The sequence below is a fragment of the Neomonachus schauinslandi genome, chromosome X, assembly GCF_002201575.2.
Source record: "Neomonachus schauinslandi chromosome X, ASM220157v2, whole genome shotgun sequence".
Taxonomy (NCBI): Eukaryota; Metazoa; Chordata; class Mammalia; order Carnivora; family Phocidae; genus Neomonachus; species Neomonachus schauinslandi.
In genome coordinates this window covers 20,708,516-20,731,992 of record NC_058419.1, presented here as the reverse complement: position 1 = coordinate 20,731,992, position 23,477 = coordinate 20,708,516, and the positions used below count along the sequence as shown (strand labels likewise).

The 23,477-nt window shown below is 41.0% G+C and overlaps 1 protein-coding gene across 3 annotated transcripts in view; it reads right to left on the bottom strand.

Annotated features, from left to right (window-relative positions):
• Positions 1-426: 426 nt before the first annotated feature.
• The window catches only part of ZDHHC9 (zinc finger DHHC-type palmitoyltransferase 9), a 31,389-nt gene continuing 8,338 nt past the window's right edge, over positions 427-23,477 (bottom strand). For 2 of the 3 annotated variants that reach the window (XM_021685796.1, XM_021685788.2), the window contains 8 exons: positions 19,218-19,378; positions 14,562-14,720; positions 9,300-9,437; positions 8,344-8,392; positions 7,497-7,599; positions 6,566-6,669; positions 5,850-5,946; positions 427-2,008 (listed from right to left, as the gene is read on the bottom strand). In XM_021685796.1, the coding sequence (XP_021541471.1) occupies positions 1,892-2,008; positions 5,850-5,946; positions 6,566-6,669; positions 7,497-7,599; positions 8,344-8,392; positions 9,300-9,437; positions 14,562-14,720; positions 19,218-19,378 (928 nt within the window). In that variant the 3' untranslated portion in view covers positions 427-1,891. The remainder of the gene's footprint in view (positions 2,009-5,849; positions 5,947-6,565; positions 6,670-7,496; positions 7,600-8,343; positions 8,393-9,299; positions 9,438-14,561; positions 14,721-19,217; positions 19,379-23,477) is intronic. The other variant, XM_021685804.1, reaches the window with a different exon arrangement.

The following is a 23,477-nucleotide window of genomic DNA, read 5'->3' as shown; positions in this document are numbered from 1 at the left end:
GTAAGGAGTCTTGACTTTAGACCATTTAAAAAGAAATATATACCATCGCTTGTAAAAGATCACTAACAAAATATTTCCAAGAGGGGGCCCTGATGAGCCTGCTTTAATAACTAAGACTCATTTGCAATTAACAGCATCCCTCTGCATAAAAACAATATCCTAATAAAGAACATTTTCTCTTAAGTAAATATAACCCCCTCCGACCCTCCCAATCTTGCTAACACTGTATATTGCCTTGAAAGTCCTTTTTTCATAGCCCAGAATCAGGTAAACGTCAGCCCAGAATGTGGTATAGATCAGTGGAGAGTTTGGGAGCTATCTCTCCAACTCAAGGGCCCCCTAGGAAATGGGAGTATGGGTAGTAACAAGCAACCCCTTCAACCCCCACCCCCACCCCCCCCACACAAAGACATTCACAACCTCATGGTGGTTCTTGAAATGGAAGGGGGAAGGAGGAGGCAGGCAGTTTGCATTAGACACAGTTTAATCACCTTCAAATAGATTAAAAGTTCTGGTTTACACTTCCCCCCCCTCCCCGTAAGTCATCCAGACAGGACCCTGGCTTAGAAAGAGAAAAACACAGGTGCTTTAGGAAATATAGCCACATATAATACATAAATCTTCTTCCCTGAAATAGAGCAGGTCCTGAGCAGAGCTGACTGGGGGCCACGGCCCACCCCCAGGGTGAAGTGGCTCTGGGACTCTGCCGGTGGAAGTGCTGGAAGAGCGGGGCTTGGACAAAGCCCCTGTGTGGTTACCAAGCCCGAGGTGGGCCAAGGCCTTGGAGTGGGTTTACCCGGGAGGGCAGCAGTGCTGGGCTTTCCCTCCTCACTCAGCCGAGGCCTAATGGAAGTACTGGTTATTCTTTTTTTTTTTTCTTTTTTGAGGGGACATAGGGGGAGAGGAGAGGAGAGGAGAGCCTCTCTGTGCCTTGGTTTCCCCACTTGTGCATTCAGGGCCTGTACAGGCCTCACACAGGGAGTCTGAGGGGGTAGTGTTTAAGTGAGCACTCAGGCTTCCTCTGAGGAAAAGGAACCACCAAAGTGCAGACTTTTATTACTGCCATTCCTGCTCCTAGTGGGAGCAGGAGTCAAAAGGAAAACAAAAGGGGCTAACGAGAAAGGAGAGATGAGACAAAGAGTGCGAGGGGCCATGCCGTTGGCATCTCATCAATTCTTACTAAGAATGGCACAGGTATTAAAAAGTTTCTGGACAGTCTACAAGAAATGTGAATTGTTATCTCTACGGTAACTACTTACATATATCTAACTGGAAAAGAGTGGGGCTTGGGTGTTAAGAGTGGGCAGGGGACAAAGGAGAAGCTACATGAATAAATACAAGTGGAAGTTACCTGCCCCGTTCCTGAAAGGATTTGCTGGCAATGTTGGCACTTTGTAGCCAGGAGAATCCTCCAAGCCCACTCTTCAATTCTGAAGGCCCCAAGAATCCAGTTAGGATTCCCCGGCCAGGGTTCTCTGTGACTGCCTCTGGACTCAGGACATGCAGCAGCTTGAGAGGATTTGAGCCAGTCTCAAGAACCGTTAACCCCAGAATTGGAATAATGACCCCAAGCAGGAGAGCTGGGATCTGGAGGAAAGAGAAGGGAGTCCAAGGAGACTCCGTGTCTGAGGCCATGGAAAGCCAGTGCCAGGGCCTAAGAGACCCATTTGTCCAGTTACCAGAGGTGACTGACATCTTCTGTGACTGCCTTGAGTCCAGAAATTAAAAAAAGCTTGTAGCAAGAAAATGCCAGTGTGCAGTTGGGTGAATAAAGACAAAGGAAAACAGTAAAAGGGACAGCTCACTTGCTCTCTGTCTCAGGTTTATCTTCTCCCCTTAAATCTCTCACAGCCCTAATTAAACACAAACAAAAGTCTCTTCCATAGATAGGCTACTTCTCAGCTTCAGTCACCTCCTGTGGTGGCTCTGGGGGCTCTGGGGGTGGCATCTCTTCAGGAGTGCTGGTGTCCTCCGGCATCTCGTTTGGGCTCAGATGTTCTGTTGGGGCCTGAGAAGGAAAACAAATCAAATTCAATGCAAAGCTCTCCCTTAAAATCCAAATGGAGATAATACACAGACACTGAACTCTTCTTCTGAACCCATCAACCACACTGATGCTACAGATATGCAGCCCCTGACACCACACTCGGAACCAAGACTGAACTACAGTCTTCTCAACAGAATGCAACTGAAGTGTGAGTTCTATTCTTCACTGTTGTGGACAGATGTTTCCCTTATTATTCACGATAAAAATAAAATGGACCATAAATAATTACACAGAACCCCCACCTTCACAACAGAATGCTATAACATACTTGTCTAACAAGGCCTGATCCAGTGGTTCTCAATCTTTTTTTTTTTCTCTTAACACACAGCTCACTAGAACAGTGATTCTAAACCAAACAGGGTGGGGTGGCAAAATCTTCAGATGGTATATGTGGTTGGAAAATGCCCCGAGTGATTCTAAAATACTATCCTTCCCTACATTCAACTTAGCATCACTAACCTAGATTGTTATGATTTAAGATCAGATTCATCAGAAAAATGATATTAAAATGATGATAATAATATATAAACAAGAGTTTGCTTTACTTCAAAAAAAGAAAATTCAAAATTTAGGAAAGGCAAAGTAGAGAACAATTATCTACTTTACAGAAATCATTCACTTTTTTAAAAGTAGGATTCTATTTGAAAAGAAAGTTCAAATCTACTAAAAATCTATTAGAATAAACAAGTTCAGCAAGGTTTCAAGATACAAGATCAGTATACAAAAATCAACTGAATTTCTATATACTCCCAATGTACAATCCAAAAATGTAATTAGGAAAATAATTCCATTTGCAATAATATCAAAGAGAATAAAATACTTACGAATAAATGTAACAAAAGAAGTAAAAAACTTATACTCCGGGGGCACCTGGTTGGCTCAGTTGGAGAAGCATGTGACTCTTGATCTTGAGTCATGAGTCTGAGCCCCACGATGGGTGTAGAGATTACTTAAATAAATAAAACTTAAAAAAAAAAAAAAACTTATACTAGGGGTGCCTGGGTTGTTCAGTTGGTTAAGCATCTGACTCTTAATTTCAGCTCAGGTCATGACCTCAGGGTCAAAAGATGAAGCCCCGCATTGGTTCTGTGCTCAGCATAGAGTCTGCTTGAGATTCTCTCTCCCTCTTCCTCTGCCCCTCCCCCTGCTCGCGTGTGCACCCTAAAAAACTTATACTCTGAAAAATACATTAAAGAAGACCTAAACAAATGAAGACAGCCCATGTTAATAGTTCAGAAGATTTAATCTTGTTAGAAAGACAATACTCCAAAAATTGATCTATAGATTCAATGCAATCCCCATCAAAATTCCAGTTGGCTTCTTTGCAAACAGACAAGCTGATCCCAAGATGCACAGGGACATTCAAGGGACCCAGAACAGCCAAAACAATTGAATAAACAAAGAATAAATTTGTACTACTCACACTTCCTAATTTCAAAACTTACTACAACACTACAATAACCAAGACGGTGTGATACTGGCACAAGAATAGAGATACTGATCAATGAAATAAGATTGAGGGTCCAGAAACAAACTCTTGCATTTACAGTCAATTGATTTTTTATTTATTTATTTATTCATTAACAGAGAGAGATAGCGAGAGCAGGAACACAAGCAGGGGGAGTGGGAGAGGGAGAAGCAGGCTTCCTGCCGAGCAGGGAGCCCGATGTGGGGCTCGATCCCAGGACCCTGGGATCATGACCTGAGCTTAAGGCAGACACTTAATGACTGAGCCACCTAGGTGCCCTACAGTCAACTGATTCTTGACAAGGGTGCCAAGACAATTCAATGGGGAAAAAATCGTCTTTTCAACAAAGGGTACTGAGACAACTGGATATCCACATGCAAAAGAAAGAATTTGAACCCCCTACCTCACACCATATATACAAATTAGTTCAAAATGGATCAAAGATCTAAACATAAGAGCTAAAACTATAAAATTCTTAGAAAAAACAGAGGCATAAGTCTTCGTGACCTTGGATTAGACAATGGTTTATTAGATCTGACAACAAAAGCCCAAGAAACAAAAGAAAAAAATAGATACATTGGACTACATCAAAATTTAAACTTTTGTGCTTTAAAGGACACCATCAAGAAAGTGAAAAGACAACCCACAGAATGGGAGAAAATATTTACAAATCATATATCTGATAAGGGACTAACACAGATAATATATAAAGAATTCTTGGTACTCAACAATAAAAAAAAAAAAAACCAAATTGCCCAATTTAAAAATAGATAAAGGATCTGAATAGACACTTCTCCAAAGAAGATATACAAATGGCCAATAAGCTCATGACAAAATGCTCAACATCATTAGGGAAATGCAAATTGTAACCGTAACCATAATGAGATACCACTACATTACCCACTAGGATGGCTAAAACCAAAATGTCAAATAATAATGACAAGTGTTGCCAAGAATGTGGAGAAACTGACACCCTCATACACTCCTGGTGGGGGATGTAGAAGGGTTGCAGGTACTTTGGAAAACAGTCCACCAGGTACTCAAAAGGTTAAACATAGAGTTATTATATGACCTAGTGATTTTACTCCTGGGTATACAGCCAAGACAAATGAATGCATATGTGTCTACACAAAAACTTGCACAGGCAAGTTCATTGCTGCATTATTCATAATAATCAAAAAGTGCAAAGAACCCAAATGGCTATCAGTGGAGGAATATATACATAAAATGTGGTACTATCCATATAAGGGAATATTATTCGGCCATATAAAGGAATGAAGTACTGCTACATGAGACAACATGGATGAACCTTGAAAATATTATGTCAAATAACAGAAGCCAGTCATAAATGACCACACATGATATGATTCCATTTATAAGGAATGTACAGAAGAGGAAAATCTATAGCAAAAGAAAGTAGATTAATAGTTGCCTAAGGATGGGGTTGGGGGAACTAGGAAGAAAGAGAGAGTGACTGCTGACGGGTACAGGGGTTTGGTGAGGGATCATGAAAATGTTTTTAAAATTGATTGTTGTGATGATTGCACAAATCTGTGAATATACTACAAACCAGTGAGCTGTACATTTTAAATAGGGATTTTATAATGTGTGAATTATAGCTCAATAAAGCTATTATTAAAAAAAAAAAAAGAAATGTCAAGGGGTGCCTGGGTGGCTCAGTTGGTTAAGCGTCTGCCTTCGGCTCAGGTCATGATCTCAGGGTCCTGGGATTGAGCCCCGCGTCGGGCTCCCTGCTCAGCGGGAAGTCTCCTTCTCCCTCTGCTCCTCTCCTTGTTCATGCTCTCTCTCTCAAATAAATAAATGAATAAAATCTTTAAAAATTGTCAAATAGTAACTTTTTAGGAATATGCTTTGTAAAGTATATCCTGAGCAAGACAGCTGGGAGATTTTCCACAACATCTGCATATGCTAGGGAGGAAGCCCCTTTCCACCAAGGTAACCCCTCCATTAATTCTAACCTACTGTCCTGACCCCTATCTTTGCTCTGATAGCATTTTATGCTTCCCTCCTCAAGGCACTTTTCATAACATTGAGCAATGGCCTGTTTTCTTGTCTCTCATCCCCACTAGACAACGAGCTCCTTGAGAGCAGGGACATTGTTTGCCTTGTTCACTGGCATATCCCTAGCACCTAGCACAGTGACTGTGCTTAATCTACCTCAAGGGCACAAAGATCTGAAGACAATGTCAGGGCAGAAGCAGAGACATAGAAGCTGGAACGACTGGACATGAAATTGCCTAATTATATCTCAAAGGTATAAATTTAGCCTACAGCTTCTATCACTGACTCAGCCATTACATCAGGAATACTTACTGGGCTCTGTGGCAAAAGGCTGCTACTGGTCTCTTGAGTACTGGGAGGTCGACTTCCACTTTCCTCCAGTGGCAAAATACCCCTTCGGTCCAGCACACTGAAAGAGAGAGGACTGTTAATAAAGCATTTTGTATTCACCCCTCCACCCACCCACCCCCAGAACCTCATTGTGTGTACTAGAAAACATAAACCTGACCTTTAGCAGCCTAGTGTTTCCTAACACATGTCTCCTGTCTTCCATTCAGTTTTTTCTTCCACAGACCAGGGAACACCACATTAAGCAGGGAACAAACAAATGAAATAAGAATGAAAGGTCATCCCTTCAAAACAACTAGCCTGTGGTCTGTGGTCTGTGTAGATATGGCACCGAGGGATAATCCCCAGGAAGACCCATTTGACCCCAAAAGGCCACATTCAGAAGAATGCATCAAGGGCTCCTGGGGGGCTCAAGCAGTTGAGCACCCAACTCTTGATTTTGGCTCAGGTCATGATCTCAGGGTCCTGAGATCGAGCCCCCATGTCAGGCTCCCCGCTCAGTGGGGAATCTGCTTCAGGATTCTCTCTCTCTACCTCTCCCTCTACCCCTCTCCTACCCCGCTCTTGCTTTCTCTCTCCAATTTAAAAAAAAAAAAAAAAAGAATGCATCAGGCCAGGTAATAGGATCAGGTTGAATTGCTTGTCCCAAGAATCCCAGTATCTTCTAGTCCTCTGAGTACCTGGGGGGCAAGGGGCCACACAGCACTTCACAGCAGTTCTTCACAATGTTGCCATGGCTATAGGGATTCTGGACACGATTCTTCCCTGTCCATGAGCCTTTGATCTGCAAGATAAAAGCCAAGGCTTATAGTAAAAATTATGTTGCAGAAATACTTGCAGCGTGGAAAGATGAAAAGCTCTGGAGATGGATAGTGGTGATGGTAGCACAACAACATGAATGTACTTCCTGCCACTGAATTCTACATTTAAACATAGCCGAGATGGTACATTTTATATTATGTATATTTTACCACAACAGGAAAAAAGAAATACCTGCATAGCCATGGAAAAATGTTCACAATCGAGTGAAAAATCAGAGGCTGAACAGTATGTATTATTTTTCAATTAAAAATACGAAATATATATTCATCTAAACAAACATGGGAACAAGTCTGGAAGACTACAAATCATACCATTAACAATGGTGAATTTAGATAAAAACTTAAAAAAAAAAAAAAAACCATGGTGACATCCAGGAGGTAAAGTTACAGGGACTTATTTGCTATGTTTTACTCATCTGTATTTTCTGATTTTCTACAATGAGCATGGATTAATTGGTAAGTTTTAAAAAGCAGGGATTTATTCAGTGCAACTGCCCCTCTCCATTCCAAATCCAGAGGCACTAACTAGCCTTTAAGGACCTATGAACAGCTGAAGACCTTGTACCCACTCAACCACTGAACCCCTTCTTTCCAATTCTCAATAGGCACTCAGCTCCAAACAAAGCAGTGTGCTTTCTCTTCCACGCATTGATTTAACAATCTCCCAAGCCAGGTTTCTGTCTGCCTCGACCTCCCAAGCCCTGGAGACTCAGTTCTCAAGCGGGTAATGAGAGAATAGGTTTTGGGGAGAGAAAGAATATGTGATGAGGAAAAGGGAAAGTTGACTCACGTCTTCATTGGTTGTCTGGTTGAGAGCCACGAGGAAAGTGTGAAATCCAGTCAGTCCCACGACGGACCAGAGTGTGAAGAAGCAAATGAGCACTTCTAGAACAGTGAGGTGATGCTAAGGAATGTTGAAGAAGCTACACCAGGGACTCAAGGCCTCAGCCCATACTCATGGCGCCAATCACACCATCTTTACCTCTCAGAACATATACCACAAGTGGCCAAGTATCCATATATAACAACAGATGAATTCTAAACTTGCTGCATATATGAAAGGCGAAGGACTCCTCTTTATTCACTACGAGTAGCTCTCTAACATTTCTGGCGTTTTTAAGTGTTTGTTTATTCATCATTAGTTCTTTGAAGAGAACGTTTAGAAGAGGGCCAAAGCTAAATAATGTTGGCCATCACTGCCAGTGGGAAATCCATCAAAAAATAAACCTTATAAATGAAAATTTGGTGGGAAAAACAGAACGTGACTTACAGAAATCCCATCTGAATCTCCTTTTCAGAAATGCAACTGTTGTACAAAATAAGCCTGAGCTGTAACAGAAAGGGAGGACTTTGGTCAAGCGACATAAGGGGTGTACTGAAACAAACACAGGCTGAGCCCGGGATCAGAAGGACTTGTGAGGGAGGCAGTGGAGAACGGGCTGAGGGAAAGACCTCCATTTAAGCCCTGGCCATCTTCCATTCCGGTTGCTACCAATAAGACTATATATTTTTTTAATTTCAGATCTTGGCACTCTCTAACATCTAAAAAACGAGACGGTGGGAGAAATGCAGAGAGAACGCCTACTCGGAAGTAGTTTAAGAGGGAGTCACAGGGACATACTGCCAGGGGAGGATATGTTCCAGGAGTTTCTTTCAACGTCTCCAGGAAGCCAATTTTCAAGGATTCTGTTAAATTGGGAGGACAAGTAGAAAGAAAAATCAATGACTTTAGTAAAAAATGCACACTTATCCTAGTACCCACTCATTTCCTTCCCTCCCTATCCCTTGTTACAAGCTGGCAAGAGATTAGCCCTCACTCAGACAAGGGACTCTCACCTACAAGTTGGCAGTATCCTCACTGAAGAGTTTACATTTTCACTGCGGGACGACCTGGCACTGGACTACAGAGTCTGGCAGAAGCCAAGCTTCCTGCTCCTCTCCCTTTCCCCGAGCCCCCAACTATGGCCATGGATGGGGAATATTCATTCATACATGAAAGAAATCAGAAATATCTAAGAAAAATCCTTTCTCCTCACCAATCCGTGTACCTCCTTTGTTCAAAATCCAGCTGAGAACTCATCTCTTGATCAAGAAGCCTCTTTAACTCCACATCCCATCTGTCTTTAGGGTGATTTGGTGTGTGTGTGTGCACGCATGCACATGCACACATGCATATGCACACATGTGGGTGTGTATTTTCTGTCTCCCAAAGTAGACCATGAGCTACTGAAAGGCATTTCTCTAGTATAACCCCCTTCTACCACCTGGCACAGAGCAGGTCTTATAAGACAGAAGAAGAAAGTATGCAGTCTTTGGGATCACCTCAGAAATGCCCACTACTCTGGGTACAGACCAATAATCAGAGCCTCAGTCTTCAGCAGAAGGCCAATGAAAAGGCCAACACGCTCAGGAATACGGATTGATGTGAGCTGAGGTTTGGAGCTCTGCTCGAGAGCAGAGTAGTATTCATTTCTAATTGGTCCTAGGGTGCCTTTGCAATAGTAAAGTCCCACCAAGAAACCCAGCCACTCCCCTCAGCTCTCCTTAAGTCTTCTCCCACCTTTCACCAACAGACACTGCCCTGCATACTCACTGAGAGCCACATAGACGATGTTGAAGGCGAAGACATAGATCGTGAGGAGGGAGAGAGAGAGGATAAAGAGGTAGAAGTAACGGTAGTTCCTCTTTCCAACACAATTCCCCACCCAGGGGCAGTGATGGTCGAAGCGCTCTGTGGGAGAAAGAGAGTCCAGTGCCAAAGCCTCCAAAACAAAGCACAACATGCCATCCACATAGTACCTAATTTAAAGACCCCCAGGATCACTGCCGATTTCAATTATAAAAAAAACACTGGTTTCTATTTTTCACTTTTTCAGAATGTTTTCAGTCATCTCATTTGATCCCCACAATCACCCTGGAAGTCAAGCAAAAGAAGATATTCTTGTCCTCACATTGCAGTTGAAGAAACTAAGGCACTGAGGGGTCAAGTGAACTGCCTCACTGTCAGTTGACAACAGAGACTTTGCTTTTCCAAAGAAAAATCTTAGGTGGACTTACTAAGTTCAGGAAGAATAAGTAGGTGAAAACTAGCCAAGGAAATTTTAAAAAATGAGTAGTATGGTTTTTATTAGCCTCTAGTTTTTTTTAAAAAATGATAAAACTACAGGGGCACCTGGGTGGCTCAGTCGGTTAAGTGTCTGACTCTTGATTTCCACTCAGGTCATGATCTCAGGGTTGTGAGATCCAGTCCTACATTGGGCTCTGAGCTGGGCATGGAGCCTGCTTAAGATTCTCTCTCTCCCTCTCCCTCTGCCCCTCTTCCCCCCCTTCTCTCTACCTCTCTAAAAAAATTTAAAAATCAATGTAAAAACAAAATATAACCATAAAATAATTATAAAGAATAGATGAGGGGTGCCTGGGTGGCACAGCCAGTTGAGGGCGAACTCTTGGTTTTGGCTCAGGTCGTGATCTCAGGGTCATGAGATCAAGCCTCGAGTCAGGTTCCGCACTCAGTGCGGAGTCTGCTTGAGATTCTCTCCCTCTGCCCCTCCTGCTCCTGCTCGCTCTCTCTAAAGTAAATAAATAAGTCTTTAAAAAAAAAGAATGGATGAACATTTATCCACTGTATAGACAAGTATTTTCTAAGTAACCATAAAAGTAATGAAAGAAAACACAGATATTAAAGAAAAATATATTTGACTCCATAAACCTTAAAAAATAGCTTAAATATGTTAAAAATACTATAAAAGAATATTAAACAGGAAAAAACCAACAGAAATATATGTAAATTTTAGACCTTAGTATATGAGAAATCCTTATAAATCAATAACAAATTACAAATACTCCTTCAAGAAAATAGTCAAAGGGCAAAACAGTTAACAAATACCACATAAACATATATTTAAATGTTTTCAGATTCATTAATAATTCAGTGCAACACTAGTACAATTTTTGCCCATCAAAATAAGAATATAAAAAAACAATATCCAGTGCTGGTGATAATAGCTTAAAATGGACACTAATATACTCTTTGTGGGAGTATAAATTGAGAGAGCCTTTCTGAAAAGCAGTTTGGCGGTGTGTATCAACAGCCATAATAAGGCTCACACCCCTTTGGCAAAATAAATCCATTTTCAGTAATTTCTCATAAGGAAATAGAGATGTGCACAGAAATTTAAGTTCAGTAATTTTTTAAAATTTTTTTAAAGATTTTATTTATTTATTTGACAGAGAGAGACACAGTGAGAGAGGGAACACAAGCAGGGGGACTGAGAGAGGGAGAAGCAGGCTTCCCACTGAGCAGGGAGCCTGATGCGGGGCTCGATCCCAGGACCCTGGGATCATGACCTGAGCCGAAGGCAGACGCTTAATGACTGAGCCACCCAGGTGCCCCTAAATTCAGTAATTTTTTATTAGAGTTTTTATTGTGGTAAAATATTATAACATGCAATTTGAATATTCATTTTAAGTGTAAAATTTAGTGGCATTAATTACATTTACAATGTTGTGCAACCATCACCATTACCTATTTCCAAAAATTTTCACCACCTCCAAAGAGAAGCTCTGTACCCATTAAAGAGTAACTCTCCACTTTCCCCTTCCCCCAGACCCTGGTAACCTCTAATCTTTCTGTCTCTATGCCTATTCTAGATATTTCATGTAAGTGGAATCATACAATATTTGACTTTTTCTGTCTGGCTTCTTTCATTTAGTATAATGTTTCCAAGATTCATCCACATTGTAGCATATATCAGCACTTCATTCCTCCTTATGGCTGAATAATATTCCATTGTACAGATATACCACATTTTGTTTATCCATTCATCTGTTGATGGATACTTGGGTTGTTTCCATCTTTTGGCTACTGTGAACAATAATGCCATGCACACTGACATACAAAAATGTTTGACTATCTATTTTCAATTCTTTTTGGTATTGTTATGGACAGAATTGTGTCCCCCCCCAAATTTATATGTTGAAGCTCTAACCCCCAATGTGACTATATTTGGAGACAGGGTTTCTAAGGAGGTAACTAAGGTTAAATGAGGTCATAAGGGTAGGGCCCTAATCCTGTCAGATGGTATCCTTATAGGAAGAAGATGATGATGAGACACCAGGAAAATGGAGAGTTACTCTTTAAGCAAACCTGCCACATAAAAACATTGGAAACTGTAGATTTACACAGATATATTTTTACTGTATTTTATTTTTATTTTTTTAAGATTTTATTTATTTATTTTAAAGAGAAAGAGAGTGGGGGGAAGGTCCGAGGGAGAGGAAGAGAGAGAATCTCAAGCAGACTCCATGCTGAGCACGGAGCCCTACACAGAGCTTGACCTCACGATCCTGAGATCATGACCTGAGCCAAAATCAAGAGTTGGATGCTTAACTGACTGAGCCACAGGCACCCCTACTGTATTTTAAATCACACTTTTTCTGATAATATAATTAATACATGCTCATCGTAGAAAACTTGAAAAAAAGAAAGAAGAAAAATGAAGGAAACAAAATCACTCATAATCCCACAACCTATAGATAATAAACTACAAGCATAAGCATCTTGGTGTGTTACCTTGCATATATCTTTACATGTATTTTTTCAAATGTGTAACTAAGATCACACTATATATATAGCCTATCTCCTATTTTATTTCATTTAGCTTTCTGATTTGAGCTTTTCCCATAAGTCTATTGCATGAATGTCCCACAATTTATTTGACCACTTATCTACAGGTGGACAATTAGGTTTATCCAATTTTTCATCATTATAACAATCCTGAGGTAAATATTTCCATACCTAACTCTTTTACCACATCCCTGATTATTTTCTTAGGATAGATTCCTAGAAAGGGAATCACTGAGGGTATACATATTATAAAGCTTTTATGAATCTCACCAGGTTGTCTTCCAAAAAGTTTGTTCCAATTTACACTCCTGTCACGGTAGGACTAAGCATTATCAGGTTTTATTTGCTAATGTTCTAAATTTAAAAAGATCCCGTTTTAATTTTTATTTCTTTGATGTTTAGTAGGGATGACCCTTTTTCATGTTAACTAGTTAATTACATTTCCTGTTTTACGAACTGTCCATATTTCTACTGGAATGTTAATGCTTCTTTTTAAAAATCAGGGGTGCCTGGGTGGCTCAGTCGTTAAGCATCTGCCTTCGGTTCAGGTCATGATCCTAGGGTCCTGGGATCGAGCCCCACATCGGGCTCCCTGCTCAGCAGGAAGCCTGCTTCTCCCTCTCCCACTCCCCCTGCTTGTGTTCCCTCTTCACTGTGTCTCTCTCTATCAAATAAATAAATAAAATCTTTTAAAAAAATCAAATTGCATGAGTTCTTTATATTTAAGAATATTAATAAGGAGAGGGAATTCTTTATGAAAACCTTCATATCAGACCTTCTTGAAATATCAAGTTTCCTAGCTAATTTAAAACAAGTTTTGGGGTGCCTGGGTGGCTCAGTCGTTAAGCGTCTGCCTTTGGCCCAGGTCATGATCCTGGGATTCTGGGATTGAGGCCCACATCAGGCTCCCTGCTCAGCGGGAAGCCTGTTTCTCCCTCTCCCACTCCCCCTGCTTGTGTTCCCTGTCTTGCTGTGTCTCTCTCTGTCAAATAAATAAATAAAATATTTTAAAAAATAAAAAAAATTAGTTTTAATTTATAAAAGTCCTATCTACATACAGATTTTTACCATATAAAGTAAGCTTTATCTTCCCAACATTTGCCTAAAGAATTGGCTAATAAGAAGAAAGCAATGTACTCAGTCAGGCATGTTCCACGGCATATACAAAGAGTGCTAGAAGTATGCTTGGGGAGCCTGGGTGGCTCAGTCAGTTAAGCGTCTGACTCTTGGTTTTGGCGCAGGTCATGATCTCAGGGTCTTGGGATCGAGTCCCGAACCCTGTGCTGGGCTCTGTGCTCAGTGCAGAGTCTGTTTATTCCTCTCCCCACCCCCAACTCTGCTCCTCCCCCCCATCCCCCTACCCTGCACGCATGTGCACTCGAGCTCTCTCTCTCAAATAAAAAAATTAAATCTTTAAAAAAGGAAGTATGCTTATTGGTAAAGTAAGGAGTTGCACATATATGCCTATCAACAGACATATTTACTGCCTGTTTCTGATCTTTCCCAGGGTTCAGCACACACTAGGCAGTGATTACAATTAAGCCACATATACCCAGATAGAAGCACAGACCCATGTATTATGCACACCTGCCACCCTTGCAGCATCAGCAGAGAAAGATGAAGTGACAGTTTTGGAATCAGACCTGCTCCAGTTTCATCTCACATTAATTACATGAACCTGCATAAAGGTGCTTCACCTATTTCCTCATCTGTAAAAAGGGGATAATACCTATCACATGGGATTCTTACGAGTCTCAAATGAGAGAAAGGGAAAGCACTTAGCACAGTGCCTGGGATATAGTAGGAACTCAATAAATGCTAGCAACTTTCTTCTTTGGTAACACTACTTCTTACATATCCCTTCCTTCCCGATGCTGCCCTCCAGTGGACTAGAGTTCTCCTCCCCCTACGTAAGGTGGGCTCCACTTGAAACAAATCCAGATTTGAAAAACAGGTAAAGTTTACTTTCCCATTTACCAAAAAGGTTTTTTTAAATAAATTTTAGACTAGAGGATATTTAAATTATGATTTGATCTACTACAGAAGTACAGTTGATTTATAGTTGTTCAGAAGCATGTTTCCTATCTAAAGTTTCCTAACTAAATCTAGCTTATTTCCTATAGAAACCTATCTTCCCACCCCTACTGATTTTTCCCTAGAAAAATAACCCTGACCCTCTCCCTCAGCTCAGCCTTTCCCCCCAGACAGAGCCCCTTTGGTTTTACTCACCCACACAGTTGTCACAGATACTGCAATGGGAGGCCCGGGGAGGCCGAAAGATCTTGCAGGTATAACAGTATTTCAGCTTCACAATCTGGTTGTTGATCTGGAAATTCTTGATACGAGGAGGCGGTCGCTGGCCCTGGGGCACTGCACCATTGGTAGCTTCTGTAGATCAGTAAAGACAGTTAATATCACTGCCAGCCATTATTTGAGCCCCAAAGTCTCACCACTTCTCCAAAAGCAGTGGGAGCAATCACCAGTTCCCTAGGCCCACTGTTTTCTCCAGACTAGCATTGCCTGAGGGCACTCTCAACATCAAAAAGTGTCGTGTCAAATTCTGCTGAATGCCATGCAATTCTTTTGTGCAAATGTGAAAAAAGGTTTCTTCACATTTTTTGGCAGATTACAAAGAAAAACATTCATAAAAGAAATAAAAATGGCTAAAAAATATATAAATATATGAAATGAAAACATTCAAATTCACTAAGAATCAAAGACATAAAAATCAACACAAAGATACTGTTACCTCCTACTATATTAACAAATACTAAAAAGAATAAAAATACCCAGTGTTGGCAAGGACGGGAAGAAGGTATTTTTATACATTATCAATAAGCAATAAAGCAGTGGCTCCCAAAACTTTAAAGGCATATATTTTTTGACCCTGCAATTCTATTTCTAAGAATTTAACAAAATTACAAAGAGATACACAAAAGATGTTAACACAAGGATATTTGTCACAGAGTCCCTTTTAATAGTGAAAACCTGAAAATAACCTCAGTGTCACAATAGGGGGTTGGTTAAGTAAATTATGATACATGCATAGGATGGAATATTATGCAACCATTTAAAATGATATAGACAAGTGAATGAAGACTCAGGACAACAGTCACAATATATTGCACAATGAAAGTGTACACTAGAAAGCAACTAGTGTACATTCTATCTTGCAAAAATAAAATATATGCATGAAAAAAAGACTGGTAATACTTAGAATCAGAAAAATAATCATTTCGGGGCGCCTGGGTGGCTCAGATGGTTAAGCGTCTGCCTTCAGCTCAGGTCATGATCCCAGTGTCCTGGGATCCAGCCCCACATCGGGCTCCTGGCTCAGCGGAGAGTCTGCTTCTCCCTCTCCCTCTGCCTCTCCCACTGCTCATGCTCTCTCTCTCTCTCTGTATCTGTGTCTCAAATGAATAAAGAAAATCTTTAAAAAAAATAATAATCATTTAAAAATAAGAGTAATGCATGCTTATTGTAAAAAGTTTGGAAAAAACAGAAGATATATATAAGAAAAAATAAAAATCACCGACAGTCTCTCAATTCAGGAATATCCATGCATTTTGGTGTATTTCCTTAACAGGTAAATAAACATTCGTGATTTTTAAAAACTTGAGATCATATTATAAATATAATTTTGTACCCTGTATTTTTCACTTAACACTATATGGTGAACATTTTTCCATGGTTGTTAATTTCTCTTCCAAAAATATTAATATTGGCAATATAATATTCCCTCATATGCACATACCATAATTTATTTAACCATTCCATACTGTAGGGCATTTAAGTGGCCTCTGGGTTTTTACTATTTAAATGGTGTTGCATGAAAAAACTTAAAATATTACAGATAAAGCTTAAATCCCCTCTGATCACCACCCCAATCCCAATTTCCACCTCCCCTCCTCAAGAATAAATACATTTGTTGGGGCACCTGGGTGGCTCAGTCGGTTGAGCGTCCTACTCTTGGTGTCAACTCAGGTCATGATCTCAGGGTAGTGAGATTGAACCCCAAGAGTTGGGCTCCAGGCTCACCTAGAGTCTGCTTGAGATTCTCTCTCTCCCTCAGCCCCTCCCCCCATTCTCTTGCTCTCTCTCTCAAATAAATAAAATCTTTTTAAAAAAAGAATATATACATGCATTAAAATTAATTTCTCAAACAGAAAGAAAAAAAGAAAAGCATGTTGAAGTCTGAGCAGTAATATATGAAGTTGCTGGCATTAAAATAGCTAGGCCCATATTAAAAAGAAAAAAGGAAAAAGAAAAAAATGACGTGCTGAAAATCCTTCTACAGTAATTTGTATAACTCTGATTATTTCCTTTAACTAAACTCTAAGCAAAGTGGAATTACTGGATCAAAGGGTATGAATCCTTAAAGCCCATATTGCTTATTGTCAAAATGCTTCCCAGACAGATTGTATCAATTTGCACGCCCATCCATCTGCAGCATATGAGAATGCCTGTCTTGTTGCACCCTAGATGTGCAGGATAATTCTAAAAACAGAATAATTTTTCAATTCACTTTGATTTTAAAAATATCTGCCATATGGAACTTTTTTCCTTTTTTTGCAGAGTGGGGTGGATGCTGTGAAATCAAACAATAACAGTGTGCCACAAGTCTTAAAAGGATGGGGATAGCTATTCATTAGAGAATGATATAAGTACCAGCATGCCACCTTAATATTCCTTTGCATGGGCTTTACATGAGGGCACCCGTGAGATAGAGTTCATGGTTCATCCTCCCCATGAGGCACTATGATGCAAGGGAATCACAGTGTCGTCTTCTGCCCGTCCCCCAGCCCCCACGCACACAGCATACCCAGCACAGGGATGAATGTAAGTTAACAAAAACTTGCTAACATAAACATACGAATGAACACAAGAATGCATTCTTCTAAGGAGAGAAACATGCTAAAAGGAGAGGTCTCAATGTGACAGCTCAAGCCTGGGCTCCAGGCCCAGTGATCTGGCAAAACAGAACTAACCTTGCTAACACCTGCTGCTAGATGTAAGAGACAAGTCAAGGCACTGCCTTGACCTTCAGTTTCTCCATATGTGAATGGAAAGAGGATGATAAAAGAATAATCGAGATGGAGAAAAGATGGCACACACAACTCTCCCTCCTATCTTGCTCCTATCTCAGCTTTACCAGGTCTCCCCTGAACTCCAGCTGCACCAGCACACCCAGCCTCTGCTTTCTCCCCACTATTCCCACTCTCACCCCATCCCTAAGTAGTTCAAGCTCAGACGTGCACAAACCTATGTCCCCCTAGCGCAACTAAAACAGGCTGGAACTCTTCAAAAAGAAATTCGCTGAGAAGGTAGAGGGAAATGCAACTAAAATAAACAAAAGAAATACAAAAGCTTGGAAGCTTTCAAACCACTCTAAAGGAGTATCAAATCAACACACTGTATACTTTAAACTTACACAATGTTGTGTCAATTATATCTTGATAAAACTGGAGGAAAAAACATCAAATGGAAATGGGAGAAAATATTTCATTGATGATAGCATGCATATAAACATTAGGAATAAACTCAATATGATAAACAGAGAAACTAGATTCTAAAACTATAAAAATTTTATTCAAGGGCATAAAATTCAATCTGAAAATAAAGACAGTATTTTCTTGGATAGGCAGATAATATACAAATGTAAATTCTCTCAAAAAATATAAATGTAATATACTACCTATTATAACTTTAATATGTTTGTGTGTTTTTAATTAAATAATATTAAAATAAACAAACAAACAAACACCTTAACAGTTTAAAGGCTAACTATAGATTGGTGGTCCATGGGCATAGCTTTTAGTCTTACAAGTTCTGGGCCCCTTTCTTCTAATCTATCTGGCTTGGATGCTGACTCAAGCTACTTGGGTACTGGACTTGCAAACAATTTCGGCAGGCACTGCTATGGGGTCTGAGGGGCTCCCAGTCCCCGCTAGCACTGGTATCATGGCCTTCTTTCCCAGTGTGAGCTCCTAGGATATTCCCTCCTCTAGCCCTGGGATCTTCTGCTTCAATTTGTGGAGCCACCCTGGCTCCTGGCTAGTGTACCACTTTATCTCTGTCCCAAAGAGACCTACCCTGAGCTGAAAACTGCACTGTAATGAGCCTGTAACTGCTTCCTTTACCCTCCTTTACCTTCCTAGAATTCTCAATGGTTCCTGGCACCATGGCTGTCTCCTCTCACCTTATGTATTGCTTTATAAAGCAGGAATTCTTGGTGGGGCTCATGAATGTGCTTCAAAAGATCTATGAATCCCTGAAATTACATCTGAAATTATACGTATATGCAAACATATAAGAATATTTTTGGGCAACCTGGGTGGCTCAGTTGGTTAAGCGACTGCCTCCAGCTCAGGTCATGATCCTGGAGTCCCTGGATCGAGTCCCGCATCGGGCTTCCTGCTCGGCAGGGAGTCTGTTTCTCCCTCTGACCCTCCCCTCTCTCATGTGCTCTCTCTCATTCTCTCTCTCTCAAATAAATAAAATCTTTAAAAAAAAAAAAAAGAATATTTTTATGAAAAGAAGGCTTATAGCTTTCATCAAAAAAAAAAAAAAAAAAAAGAACCAAATGAGTTCATGACCCCTCAAAAGTAAAAAAATCCCATCCTCTTGGGAACAGTGCAGCAAGACCTTGGTAACAAACCCCTCCTGAAACACAACCCAACGCAAGGAAGAATGAAGCATATGGCTTTCAAATCTTGCTAAACCTGCCTTACCAAAATCATAGAGTGGTCATGATCTCAGATTCAGGATCTTAGAGGGAAAAGGCTAGAAATGATTCTTAATCTCCAACTACTATTAGGATTCCATTCCCTTAGTGATTAAAGTCACCCACTGCACAGCATCTTGCCAGCTGGTTAGAACACTCACCTATCTCCATTTCTATGAAAGCTGCTTCATCTGGTAGGGCCCGAGGGATCACTCCAGGGTCACTGAAGCTGGTCCTCAACAGTGTAGCCATGGAGAAAAGGAAGAGCATGGCAGCAAACACAGGGATGGCAGGAGACAGCTGGACAGCCAGGTAGCGACATCTGAAGAAAGTAGGTGATTGAACATTTAGTTATACCTACCCTGTATTGATCACAAACTGTTACCGGCATGTGGATCCGGTCTCCACAATAATCTCAGCAGTACCTTGAGGGAAGGGACCATGTTGGTTTTCTTCTCTTGAACTACCCATAACTCCTAATATATGGTTCTGCACATAGTAGGAGCTCAACACTTATCTGATTGATGCCACCTATAACCTACAGAAGACAGTCTCAAGGGGCCTCTCCATCACCAAATCCAGTTCCTCCTGTCAGCCTGTTGAGAACCACATTCCCTCTGTGCCTTGGGAAAGGCTCACACCTACTAAGGTCAGGGAAGCAACTGAGCCTGGACTTGTAAGTACCACAGGCTGTTCTCACTCTGGGAATGTCTAGAGCTTTTCATAACCACTCATCTGGCATTAGGCCTGAGCTCAAGGAGGAGGAAGAAAAGATGAGGGCCATCCATGAAGCAGGGTCCCAGCGTCAGACGGTACGTCTGGCATGCTTCAAGGCCAATGAAAAAGCTTCACAGCTGCTGACTGACTTTGCAACATCCATCCTCTTCTCTCCTCAATTAGCTCTACTAGTAGGTACTTAGTGACCTTAGGCAAAGGAATAAGAAAATTGTATCTCCTCAGCACCTCTTCCCAACATCATGTTTGCCCCTCCTCTTTCCTCATAATTCACCTGGAAGGCCATCCCTCTTCCTCTCTGGATATCCCAACTCTACTCATCTTTCAGGTCCCAGAGACATCAATGCCATCGTTGTCATCATCACGACAATTTAATGAGCACTCAGCATATGCCAGGCATTGCACTAAGCCCTTTATATGCATTATCTCATTCAAGTCTCACACTAAATCTAGAAGGTAGAGTCTATTATACCCATTTGATAGCTGAAGACTCTGGGATTTAGAGAAGTCTTGCCTCTTCTGAGAGGCCTATCCTAAGCTGCACTAATCTCTCCCTTCTCTACCACTGTCGTCCTCACTGCCAGAGCCTTGTATTGTTTCCTAGCTGGTTTTCACTATGTTGACCTCATCTCCCCCAGCTGGACTTCAGAAGAGCAAGAACCTTGTCTTTTTGAAGTGGGAATGTTTGGGTTTGAATTCTGGCTCTACCAGCTCCTCCTTGGGTGACTTAATTAACTTCAGTCTCCTTAGCTGTGAAATGAGGATAATAATAGTACTACATAGGGTTATTGTGTGGATCAAATGCATGAATATAAATAAAGTGCTTAGAACTGCACCTGACACATAGTAAACGTTAAGTAAATGTCAGCTCTTAACATTACCATCGTAGTTCTATATCTCCCAGAGCTTAATACAAGTATGGGAACAAAGAAGCTATCAACAAATACTTGTGGCACTCAATTGAATTTCAAACCAAATAAATAGGAATGTGTGGTGAGAGTTATCACTGACCTATTTTTATTCTCTTCCTCCTGAGGAACATTTTTTCCTTCAATACAGAGATCTTCTCTTGGAGGCAGATTCTAAGTGGATGAGCAAGGACCAGAGGGAGAGCGGAGAAAGTAAGCTGAGGAAAAAGGCTTACCTCATTGGCATGGGGATTAAGCAAGCTGCTGTCCACTCAGAGTGAACATTTAACCCCAGGTTGTACATTCACTGTAGTTTTGGAACAATCCACATGAGATCCTCCCCTTGTCTCCCTGCCACACACATGACTGCAGGTGGGGGGGGGGGGCGGCAGGTGCGAACCAACTATAATATTAGGCTGAGCAGTTTGTCAGCAGAAGGTGAACATATGTAGTGAACTTGCAAAATGATTTTGTGGCTTTTTGTTTGCTTGCCTGCTTGTTTGTTTTTAACAAAATCCTTGGTCATAGCCTGATTTTGTATGATTTACTTCCTTCCCCTAAAAGCTAAGGGTAGGGGGTATAATTTGAAGAACTGAAGGATCTGACTACGGACAGGGTAATTAAGGCCCTTGCATATCACTAGCTTGTGGATTACCTTCTTTTCCATGTTCCACCTTCAGTAGTACAGATAATCAAGAAGTGAATTTGGAAACAAAAGTCACCTCCGCCTAATCAGGGACCCAAAGGACACAGGAGAAACATAAGACTGTTTCACAAGCAAGCCAAGTAAAATTACCACACTAACAGAAAATAGCCATCTTTCTAGTCACTGCCCATTTCTAAGATCATTCTTTGAAAACAAACAAATAATTTCTCTAGGACTCAAACTGCTCTGGGTGTACAGTCTCCAATGAATAGAAAAATCAGAGCTATCTGATTGGCCACTGAAGGGATTTTAAATCATTTTATTACAGGAAAAAGATATAGAGAAAATAAAACAATCTCTCTCCCTTGTACACACACACACACACAAGATCAATGTTGCCCCCATGCATGAAGGACCCGAGATTAACTAAGTCTCATTCCAACACCTGCTTGTTAACCAGACAAAGGACAACTTAGATTTGAATTATGCTACGCCATCAAGGATAAAGGTCTCTGTAATCTCTACACGGACTATCTTCTGCACCTGCTAAAACAATCCACTCTGTATGTCAACAAGTACACAATAGGCTCATTGTATTGTTCTCCAGAGATGAGGCTATTGGCAGCCAGTTGTCACTAGCGAGTGGGTGTGGCTGGGAAGGCAGATGTGGGACCAGCAGGCCTTTCCACTCCAAGTAAGAGGAAACAGAGAGCCAGTAGCTAAGACTGCTGTTAACTACAGCCTATCATGTCTGTCTTTAATAGTTATGATCAAAAATACCCCCTTAGGGGGCACCTGGGTGGCTCAGTTGGTTAAGTGTCTGCCTTCAGCTCAGGTCATGATTCCAGGATTCTGGGATCGAGCCCCACGTCCAGCTCCCTGCTCAGCGGCAAGGAGCCTGCTTCTTCCTTTCCCCACTGCTCCTGCTCTCTCTCTCAAATAATTTAATAAAATCTTTTTAAAAAATACCCCCTTAAGTTAATCCCGTAATTGCAGCAAGCTAGAGATCTGTCTCTGACAAGAATAGGGTATGTGAAAATTGGGTGGCAATTCCCAATATCAATCTGAAAAGTCAGGAGTATCCTAAATCACTAATTCATCCTACTGGAGGACTGGATCTGTCATCCATGAATATAAGCTAACTGTTTTTGAAATCCCCTAGTATTTTCCATTTATATTACTTCTTGGAATAATGATATTCATACACTTCTTGAAACAGAACTCTCTTTTGTCTTCAGAGTACTAAGAGGCTTTCCCCCTTCCAAAAGGTTTAGAAGTCGCTTTTCTCCCTTGTGAATTTTATAAACGCAACCATGTCCCCACTATCTTCCTTCACGCCACCTGAAGAAATATTACTTTAAGCCACCTTCTACCAACTTCTTGTTTGGCCTCAGGCTTCCATAGCTGGGCTACATGACTGGACTTCCACATGTCCCATGGGCCACATGGTGGTACTGTCTAGCAGTAACCAGCAGTGCCAGGCTGGGCTGGTGTGTCATGTCCCATCCCCCATTCCTAGCACGCTAGTTCATTGGCGGGACAATGATAATGACACAGACTTCAACTGACATGAAAAAACTCAAGAGATTCATGAGTGGATGTGGTAAGAAACCAGACAGATTCCATAGCAGAGCTCTGCCTCACAGACTGGGAGCATGGATTGGTGTTCTAAACAATACTCTACCTCTAAGTCTCCCTAATAGCTCAGTGCAATCAATCAGCCAACAAGTATTTATGTGTCTAACAAATGAAGAACAAGAGAAAATAGGATTTAATTTTGTTGGGAAAAACATAACTAACATATGAAACAGCTAAAGAATAAGATAAGACCAATAACCAAGTGTTAGGATGGTGATTCAGACTCTAAGGACTGTAAGTGGTCAGAGAAGAGCTCTCTTGGGAAGTTGGTGGCTGCTTAAAACCACTCCCATAGCAGCTGTTAAGGGTGCCTTTAAGGAAAAGCTGTGCTTGGAACAGCAGAAAGGGCCCAAGGTTAGAGTCCCATGATGGCCCTTGTCTCACATAATAGTAATAAGCCTTTGCTATAAGTCCTCACTGATATGGACGGTTGTCTGTTCTCTTACACACTACCTACTTCTAAAGCATAGTAAACATGTAGAATCACCTATAAG